Below are 11,007 nucleotides of genomic sequence, written 5' to 3'. Positions count from 1 at the left end.
TAATGGAACTTGGTATACATGTTCCTTGTTAAAAAAGTTCTATAACTAACACAAACATCAAGCTATGAAAAGCGATTGGTGCATAGAATCATAATAAGAAAGGGCATCTGTGGTTCCAAAATTTTCGAAAAAACCCTCATCCTCCACCCTAAAAAAAAAAAGGTTTTTGTACATATCTCGCAAACCAGTAATGCTGTATTGTGCAGTTTTGTTGGAATCATTTCCGTTCACCACCACGTCATATGCCGTAAAAATGGGTGAAATCGGATAATCACTGCGCCCGCCTCCCATATAAAGTTTATGTTGAATATTACTAGAAGTACTTTAAACCTAAATAAAGGAATAGTCCTAACAAATTTAAAAGAAATGATCGTACAGTTATGATCGTTGACATATCCTACTTACATACATTTGTATTTGATTTGATGGCGTAAAACATAGATGTAATTGAGGAGTTACTTGTGTCGGTTTCAAATTTTTAAACGACCAACCACTTAGCGCGGGTTAGCTGTCATTTTTAGTTAATCACTTGCATAAACATAGATCATTAAGTAATCAGTGTTCTTGTCGAAATGTGAAACTGTTGATTGAGAGTTGAAGCTAAGGTCGTAACATTTGAGCAAAAAATTGTTAGTCAATTCGAATTAGCTTTGAAGATTGTTGTGTCTGAAAGACAACGATGCAATGCAGTTGTTTCTCTGAACGTGGTAATAGAGTATACACACCACTGTTAACAAAACTTACCAAAACGGATAATAGAACACCGAAGGAGTTTTCAATCGCAAAAAAGATGTCAGCGAAAGTACCGCTCGGAGTTCTCTTCGAAGAATTTACTTTATGGTCGCTGTTAAACAGAAGAAAACTTTTCTATGTAATAAACATATTAAAGTGGGTCTAAAGTTTTATATTATGGATGGTAAACAGACTGGTAAACTACTTACTTTGCCCAGATGAAAACCTTCAACGACATCATGTGCGATAGACTATCTTCAGATTTTATGTTCAAATGTCTTATTCAGAGAAATAAGTTAGTAGATCGTTGGATCAATGTTATTTAAAAGACGTGTGCAATTTTAACAAAATCGCTTCACAACTTTTGGAGAAATCGTGTCCACAGACTTAAAAAATTTAGTTTTGAGATAAACACGTTTAAAGTTTTAAATTGGAACTGACGTGGCCTGATGGGCGATACTAACAAAGTGTCTATCTGATAGAATTGTAATCGGATCGTTTTGAAATTTTAATAAAATTCTTTGACAGGATATCAATAAAATTCTTTATTCCTGTGATAGTACATTCGATGTCATTATGTATGGAACTCCAGACGCTGAACACAATTTTCTACGATTTTCAAGCTTAAATCGGGCGATACTGCGGCAATTTCACTCCATATTCGTACGAAGTTCTTGTTGGCATAGACCATAGACTTGACGTAGCCCCACAAGAAATAGTCTAACAGCGTCAAATCGCACGACGAAGGCGGCGAATTCACTGAGCCATTTCGTGAGATAACACGTTCACCAAACTTGCTTTTCAATACATCTGTTGTGACATACGCTGTGTGGCTCACCAAACCGTCATTTTTTTCAGGATGCAATGGTGACTCAGATAGTATGTGTGGATTGCTGCCTGGCCAATAACGCATATTTTGCTTATTGACGAAGTCATTCACCCAGAAATGAGCCTCATCGCTGAAGATGATTTTTCGATGAAAATCTGGATTTGAGCAGATTTGGAAAATTAGTAAAAACAAGTAAATTTCAACTTATATCATTTTGAAACATCCGGAACTTTATTTATTTGGTGCTTAGCATCCAATTATGGATATATATATATATGTATATGTACTTGTGTATAATATAATACATCATATACATACCTATGTAGATATAAAAATATTCTTCGTAATTAACACTTTTTACACAAATGGCCTCTCAGTTTATGTTTGAAATATTGTATATAGTTTGTGTCTTCTTATTACAATTTAGCAGAGTCATACTACGTTTAAATAGGATGCAAATATTTGGTATTCATTTAGATTTGATAAGTCTATATATTAAATATGAAAATAGTTTACAAATTATTTGATGCAATCAAAAATATTTTAAAGCAATGTTTGTTCTACATTATAATTATAATACATTATTCATTCTCCATACAAAGAATAAAACAAAAATTAATACAGTTTGACTATCTAGTTCATGTGTGTATTGCTCTATAGATACCACTTGAATGCACATAAAATATCAATTAAATGACGTTGCTTTCATAATTACACATAAATAAAGGAAAGTGAATGCAATATATTTAAAAAAAAGTTTAACGCATTTTACGTTTTGAGTCCACGCTGATGACGTTTGACACGAGCGTATGGACCAACAGCAGGGTCAGTAACGAAGTCATAAAGTACTCGTGACCAACTCGTATGTTGTGGCATTGTATCGTAAAATTCAGGAGCGATGCGTTTTACTTCTGGCAGCCTTGAACCGGGGACAGCAGGAAAATCGTGGTGTTCGTTATGATATCCAACATTAAATGTTATCCAATTAAGAGGTCCATAATATGAGTACGTTTCGAAACCTTTTGCGAACATATAGTGTTCCGAAATAAAATGCCCTGCGACAGGATGTAAACCCATTGCCAATATAGATCCGATCAATAAATATGCCATTGCTTTCCATCCAAAGAAATAAACGACAATAGCGTTAAACGTAAGTTGAATAATCGTGTTGATAATTTCAAGTCCAGTTGGTGGTTTTGGATTTATTACCAATGGTCGGAATATGTAGAAAAATGGTTGTAAACAAACCCACATAAACTTTCCAAAAGTTGTATCAAAAAGTTTAGCCTCTAATAGAGTTGGAATATCGGTATCCACACCTTCGTCTCCTTGGTACCTGCAAAACAAGAAACGTAATTAAGCAAAAGGCCAGCACTTAAAAGATATAATATCAAATTGTCGATTTATTTTCACGTATTATTGTTATGCGTGTATGTATTCTAATTTCAATGAAAGAAATAAATAAATATACATCTTTATATATATACTATTGTAATATTTATTATCATACACATTATTTCTAAGAATTTTTTAAATTGTAAATTAAATCTTAAGTGATGTTTATACATCGAAAATACTTATTCACATTTCTACTATTAATTATGGATTAAAGATTATTCTCTCAACGCAATGGAGTATACAATTTTTTTGGTCAGTCCGTCTTTAGACAATACAAACAAACTGAATGGTTTTTCCACGTGAGAACTTACATATATCCGTGGAAAAAGCATGGTGTAATCAAATCTAAGTCACAAGCAGACAGCGTTGAACCTTGTGACTTATTGATCGTCTCTGCCAATCTAATTGGGAATAGAATACGTTTGAATTTAATTTGCCAGATCTGTAAGAATCAATCGATTCATTTTTAATTACTAATTGTATACCATTGCAAAGTCGTCATGGGTTCAATTCACGGCACGCCCAACATATCCAATTAATTCAAAAACTCTATTGGATAATTCAAAGCTTCGTTGGGATTGTAAACAGCATCGATAGATTTGTATTGCACCATCTCTCCTGGCAGCAACCGTTTATTTTATAATTTAGTCCTTTGATGTCCACATTTTATGCTGGCAAAATCGCACTTTTTGAAGCGCCATTCACAGCGGAGCCGTTAATACCTTTCTTGCCTCCCTCCCAGTGAATGGCGTCCTTGGAGTTAGACACCATCGAAAGCAGACGATGAACTCGAGTTGTCACTGAGCATTTCCTGGTCCTACCGTTGATGACCTCGACGACAACTAGACTTGTAATTTCCGTTTCAATAGAGCTGGATAATCGATAAAACAACGAGCTCAGTACCAACTGCGAATAATGAAATTCAGAGGGCGCCACCCCATCTATTATATGGATGTACATATAAAACTATTATCTTAATAAAATGGTGAAAACATGATCACCTAGCCTAGGCCTTAGTCTGGCTCTCTACATCTAATATAAAGAGCGTTTTAGCCACCACCTGGACGCATCCGATCTTCTCCAGCGCGTCAAAGTGAAAAAATCTGTTTTTGGTGATGGTCGCGCTTCCCGGTCTCGTTATTAGAAAAGTATTTTTTTTAACTTACTTGTGAATCATCTATACTAATATTATAAAGTTGAAGAGTTTGTTTGTTTGTTTGTTTGAACGCGCTATTCTCCGAAACTACTGGTTCGAATTGAATAATTCTTTTTGTGTTGGATAGTCCATTTATCGAGGAAGGCTATAGGCTATATAGCATCACGCTGCGACCAATAGCGATAGAGCGAAGAAACAGTGGTAAATGTGTAAAAACGGGGGAAATTATTTATCTTTGAGGGCTTCCGTTCCTTGCGCTACCAAAGCGGTTCAAGATACACAAAAGTTATGTATGAAAGAATTATTTCTCTTTTAATGATCTAAAAAAAAAGTCCGTTTTTGTGATAACTAATATACTATATATGATGATTTTCGTTATTCTATTGGACTTTATGCCGAATATATGGGTCAAATTGTGTGATATCTTAATAAAACTATAGCAATAAATTGCGAGAGTATAAAATGTGCTGTTGCACCCAAACTTAGCCTTTCCTTATTTGTTTTAGTATTGAAATATACGTGGAAGTACAGGGAAAAAGTAAACAAATATTGAAAATTTGCTAGAAAGATAATAATAAAAGAATTATATTTAAGTTGACAACCACGGCGGAACAGATAATATTGATTTTGGCAACAATACGATTTCAAAATGGCAGTTCAAACGTATTAGTTTCCACTGAAACTTGCATTTGCGATGTCAATCAACAGGTCACACAGACAGTCGCTGGAAATGTGTGGCATAAATCTGGAAATGCCATTTTTTTCATACGGTCAGCTATATGTGGAGTGTTCACGAGTTGAAAAACCATCTTCTCTGTATACATATTTACGCTCCCGAACAGAAAACAAAAAATGTTGTTTATCAAGCTGCGTTACATTGAAAAAAAATGTTGAAAAATCGCAAATAAATGCTTTTCAATACAATCTAAATTCAACTTTCTCTCCTTTTCAAAACAAATAATTTCACGCAGGGCAAAGCCTGTGGGGTCAGCTAGTTATATATAATTCTATAAGATTTATGTCATTCAGTAATAAATATTATGGTTATTGAGATGTACCTTCCGATTACACTTATAGGATGAATATAGTAATTTGTGGTAGTTAATTTTATATATGTAAATATTTAAGAAATAAAGAATTTTATAAAGAAGCTAAGTGTGTCCATGGCCTACATCATAAGTTAATAAGGGAGCAAGCGTGATTCTAATCAATTAACAATTACGTAAAATAAAGAAAGGGGTTCACATATGATTCGTCGTAGTTTAGGGGATTTTAATAAGTTGTTATCAGTACAAATGTGATTGTAGTCAATCAACAACTTCGTTAAATAAGGAAATGGTTTCACATATCGCTCATTTACTGCCTTCCCTAAATAAAAGCGGCAGCGGGAAATGACTGTCAAAAAATTCTCATGCCCATACAATTTGTATGGCGCATTCCTAAATAACGCGAAGGCGACGCTGAGCGGTTGAAATTTTCTATTTTGACAGAGCGTTCCGAAGTAAGGTTGGCTGCGAAAACCAAAGTTTCTCTATTCAATAAAATTTCACAACAACAATTCAAGTAAACATTTTGATATTTGACGTAAAGTTGCCGCTTTTATTTAGGGATGGCGCATCGACTTTAACGCTAAGGGGAAAAAAACGTTCCGCCAACGCTTTTATTTGGGGAAGGCAGTTACTTAGAATAGCGTCATAACTCAAAAAACATGATTTTTGAATTGAGTATGCAGAAATGTGCGCAATTTCATCGTCCATATTGTATAAAAATTTCATTCCGATGCGTAGGAAAATAAACCGTGAAATAAGAATGTGCCGTTATTAAACTTGTTATGTTGCATTATTTTTTAACCACAATAACGACACTTCTAAGTTGTGCCAGAATTAGTTATAATTATTTTTACGAAATAACGACATATTTTATGTTCCAACACATATTGTCAAAAGGTGAATTTGATTTTCTTAAAAAAAAAGACATTTTGTATTACAACGATATTAAAACGACACATTTGACTTATGACGGCGAAATTGATTTATATTTTTCACAAATAACGACATAATTCAAATTGGGTCACATTTATACCCAAGAAAAAACATTAGTACACTCTATTTGGTCCATTTATGCTCAACATTGTATTTAATATATTGCATTTTTTCTATATTTGCTAAATAAGAGACAATTGAAAACTTTAAATCGCTCTCCTGAAAAATCTACTTTTTGAGTTGTGACACGTTCATATACAGCTATCTGTAAAATATAGCAATATACAAATAACTTATACCATTTCGAATTTGATTACATACCACCAAATATAAACTTTTGTTGACCGAGTTAAGTGCTATGCTTTATCATATTTACTCATTTTGTAGAAAAACTAATTAGGCTTATTGCCTATTTAGTAAATCAAATAGAACAAGAGGAGCTGTGTCTTAAATCATGGACACAAGGATAAATCAATATAATATATATTCCTCAAAACGAAAAGGCACATATTTAGGTCTTCTCTGCGGTGTCGAATTATTTCCAACTTCTACGATTTGCCATGGTAGGAAAGGAGAAAAGGTATTTCGAATACAAAATATACATACATACATTCCAATGATTTGAAGTTACCTGTCAGACACTTATCTTTCCTTATCTATAGATTATTCTACCACATTTCAAATAATGGAAAAGCATATTAGTGAGTACAATGTTTGTCACCAGAAGTGTTATATATGAGGACACAATATTTTCAATAACATTAAATAAATGGTTGTAAACGACATTTTCAATGTAAATTCACTAATCCATCTATGCGAACCAAATAGCCTTTCGGAGCAGATTTACTACAAATATAAATATTTGTGTCATTCGGGTGGTATTCTATGGCACCAGTGGTTTGATATTATTTTACCAAATATTACAAGAGAACGTACTTAAGATGAGAATTACTATTTATTTTTCTTTAATTCAAGGAACAGTTAGTGCCAATAAAAAATGTGCTTATACAGTAGGACAAATCATATTGGACCCATACCTACGAAGTCCAATATCATCATCTATTCTCGCAATTATGATCAAATTATTTGAAGAATAACTACTTAGTTTATACGAAAATAAAATAAACATAAGCAATATTCAATGCGACAAAACATATTGGAATGATTGTCTATACTATTATTATAAAGAGGAAAGATTTGTATGTATGTTTGTAATGAATAAGAGTCGAGTAGGAAGCGTGTGCAGTGGTTTGAAGAACAAAATATTAGAAATATACAAGCTTGCACTAGGGCGTCGAACTCTGAGCGTTCCCAAGACCTTCAAAATAAGAGAGAAAGGCAACGGACACCAAAAACTAGAGGTCGTAATAAAGTTTAAACACATTGCAAATAATATATAATTTCATGTTCGAATTTTCCTCATTTTACTTTTTTTAAATGAACCCATGCAAGAAACGGTATAAGTGTGTAAAAACTTATAACATTTGAAATGTTTGTTTAAACCCGTGCGAAGACGGAGCGGTCAGTTAGTTATTTAATATTTTTAGAATAACCGTAGTTTTTAATTACTTCATTCTTAATCTGAAGAATCTCCGCTATCCGCCCATACGCATTTTAACCCAGACCCAAAAATAAAATATATATAAAAATAAATATGGTCCGAACAATAATAACCCAGTTGATCCAATACCGGGTTTATCAATCAATGTTAATGTATACAAAGTGAAAAATGTAAAATGCATTATTATACAATTGTAAACTTTATGACCTTTACAAATATCTTAAAAGCTATGACTATGTGTGCGGAGCGGCAATTTTCATATATATGTATATTCCTGATCTGGACAACCATTATAACACTTGATATCTTTCGTCAATTGGAAAGTATACCTCACACTATCTGGCCGTTTTAAAGATTATTAAGACGTGGTACTTACATATTAACGCCACCGCTACAAAAATGGAAACGTTAGAAAGTGCGAATAATAAAAAACCTGATCCAAATCCAGAGTATCCATAAAAGAAGTAGGTGTGGTGTCGTTAATACGTTAAGTACCAACGTTTTTAATAGTAAATTATTAGTTAGCTTTAATACAAAACTAAATAATATTCAGAAAGCAAATAAATCAATAAGAATATTATGACACTTAGATAATATTCAAATTTTTCCTTTAACTTACCTATGGTGTTCCAAGTGATATTTACGAAAAGATATAGACATAGGTAATCCAATAGGAAGGTTGCATATAAAGCCCAAAATTCGGTTATGCATAGGACGGCTATGTCCAAAGGCCAAATTGTGCGAGATTTCATGTACTGCCAGCATAAGCGAATGATTTAATATACCTCCGAAACAGTAAGCTGCTATTAATAATAAAGGCCAAGAAAAATCCTTTACGATAAACAATGCCAAGATTTGTAGCATTACCATGCTACCGGCAACCCATTTGAAGTTTGGATCATATCCAAAGAGCTTTTTAATTTGAGGATACTTTTCCAAAATTATTTTGCGACGAGACGCGTGGGGTTCTTCTGTGTACACCCATTCAAAATCAGTACGTGAAACCTTTTGGCCCATATTTATTCATCAAGATATAACGTCAAATTTTAAAACATAATATAAAGGAAATGACACTCAAGTGATAAGCGGTATAATAGTGACTAATTTTTCCCTTAACTAACCGCACAATATTCTATACCACGAAAAAACTGCTCCCACTTGTTAAAATGACAGCTATAGTATTGCCAGTAGAAATCATTGTATAGAGAAGTAGAGAAACTCCAAAAACCCACCTCCAGAAACTACTTTTGACATTTAAGCCAAGATGGCCGCCTATGTTGAGCTAATTCATATTCCCCAAATAGGGCTTCACATAATCAAAAATTTGTGTATTATTGTTTATTACCATTCGAATTTTTGGTAGTATTATGTTGTTATTTAGTATTACGAAATTAAATTATATTAATTCTGATAGGGATGAATACCCAACATAATTATTTGTAATGCGGTATGGTACGAAAAGTTGGCAGTAATTTAAATAGTATTTTAATTTAATTATTTTAAAGTATTTATAGACAAAATTGGGAATGGAAAATACAATTTATACATAAGTAAATATGCATGTGTATATTTTTATTGTAAATACAAATCGATTTTATGCGCTTTCATCAATGAATAAACATGAGAGAGATCATGCAGTTATTAAAATAACTCTTCTTATAATAATGATATAAATTTGTTACATTATCAATTTTATGTATTTGTCTATATTTATACCTAAGACAGACATATGGTTTTCATACTATTACATGTACTACAATAAAAGCTCTAGAAACCATGAACCAGCATAGTAACACACATGTAGTATATTGTACTAAGTTTACATTCATCAGCTGATACAAATAAATTCAAGCAAATTGTAATTATGAATAGCAGGCAGGAAAATTTATCCTGACTTAGTTATAACTTCAAGCAATCTTAAAATATTATTGTTCAATATAATTATTACACATTACATATTATTACAAACATATTACATATTTTTCACATTTTTTTCAAATTTTGTTTTTTGATATCAATTAATTTTGAATTTAATTTATTTTCTACATGTCAAAATGTCAAAAAACATATGATTGTGGCAGAAGAGCTTAAAGCTTAAGTGTGTTCAATGCAATCCATTGTAGTACATTTCACAACACCACAAAATTTCAATGATTTCTAGAACTCTATTGTAGTACGGAACACCATTTGCTTTCAAACAAAATTCGGAAAACCGGTGATACACATATGGTTTCTGAAGCATACTACAATGTACACTACATGTCTGTCTCAGGTATTAGACAATACATTAGACCTATATACGAAGTTAAGGTTTTTTTCAAATTGTGTAAATATTTTTCATTTTTAAACAGCTAACGCTAAATCATATAAATCAAAAAAATTTACACTATATTTACAAATGAGTACAATACATTATATATTACCTATATTAAATTAAATTCTGTTCATTGTGCCCTTTTCCATAATTAATACGGATGTACTGCCTTTTTATAACTTGTTCGTTTTATTCTTTTGCTACCCTTTTCCAATAAAGCTTTAATTATGAAAAGCAAAAACAACAACTAGAGAAACTGTCAAATAACTTACATGGTTGCTCAATTCTTGCTACCATATTTCTGTGGTGAATAATTATGCCACCACATTCGATAAAATGAAGCCCAAATAAATGCTTTCATTATTCTTAAACTTGGAAGTAAAAACGACTACTGTAATATTCAGTGTAAAGAGAAACCCTTTTTATATCGATAAAATATTGAATGCTTTCATGTAATCTGTATTTTTTTTACAACTTTTCATTAAATTTCGCAAAAATTCTACAATGCAACCATTTTCCGGTAAAAAGTCGGCCATCTTGGACGCCCAAAGAAACCTACCCCCGAGGACTACTTGACAGTTCTCCATGAACGTCTCTCAGCTGTGGATTGTTTACGTTTTATCAGCTGATAGTTTCTCTACTTCTCTATACAATGGTAGAAATCATTGATTGTTTTACACAGCACCTTCACGCATTTTATATTTTCTTAGATAAACAATCACAATTGACGGCATATTAAAAATTCTGTCAACTTATATTAAAATATTGGCATTTTTGAGGTGAATTCCAATGTAAGTTGATGGATACGTCAGATAGTTCTAAGAAAACCTGAGTTATGAAGGTTGTGTACTAATTAAATTAATTGTTGGTAAAGGCACGATTTTATTCAGTGGGGCGCCAAGATTTAAGTTCATTTTCAAGTTAATTAGCCCAAAATAAACACTTTTTTAAATAAAAAATTGACATCTGGCTCCGTTTACGAGATATCGAGCGTTGAAGTTATGTGTTAACAGCAGCCGATGCGCGCACTTATGC

General features: G+C 32.4%; 1 protein-coding gene across 1 annotated transcript; it reads right to left on the bottom strand.

Annotated features, from left to right (window-relative positions):
• Positions 1 to 1,758: 1,758 nt before the first annotated feature.
• Positions 1,759 to 8,824, bottom strand: LOC105218868 (sphingolipid delta(4)-desaturase DES1). The gene is made up of 2 exons (XM_011194719.3): positions 8,278 to 8,824; positions 1,759 to 2,897 (listed from the first exon to the last, which is right to left on the bottom strand). Exons 1-2 carry the CDS (start codon positions 8,673 to 8,675, stop codon positions 2,330 to 2,332), a joined length of 966 nt encoding a protein of 321 aa, XP_011193021.1. The 5' UTR covers positions 8,676 to 8,824; the 3' UTR covers positions 1,759 to 2,329.
• Positions 8,825 to 11,007: the final 2,183 nt, after the last annotated feature.

The sequence above is a fragment of the Zeugodacus cucurbitae genome, chromosome 3 (assembly GCF_028554725.1).
Source record: "Zeugodacus cucurbitae isolate PBARC_wt_2022May chromosome 3, idZeuCucr1.2, whole genome shotgun sequence".
Classification (NCBI taxonomy): domain Eukaryota; kingdom Metazoa; phylum Arthropoda; class Insecta; order Diptera; family Tephritidae; genus Zeugodacus; species Zeugodacus cucurbitae.
This window is presented reverse-complemented; position numbering and strand designations above follow the sequence as displayed.

What these genes read in the sequence shown, in the direction of transcription:
- LOC105218868 (XM_011194719.3), bottom strand. Translation starts at nt 8,675, where the DNA reads ATGGGCCAAAAGGTTTCACGTACTGATTTTGAATGGGTGTACACAGAA. An exon ending in TATCACTTGGAACACCATAG is followed by an intron (nt 2,898 to 8,277) that starts GTAAGTTAAAGG and finishes CTTGTTTTGCAG; the next exon opens with GTACCAAGGAGACGAAGGTG.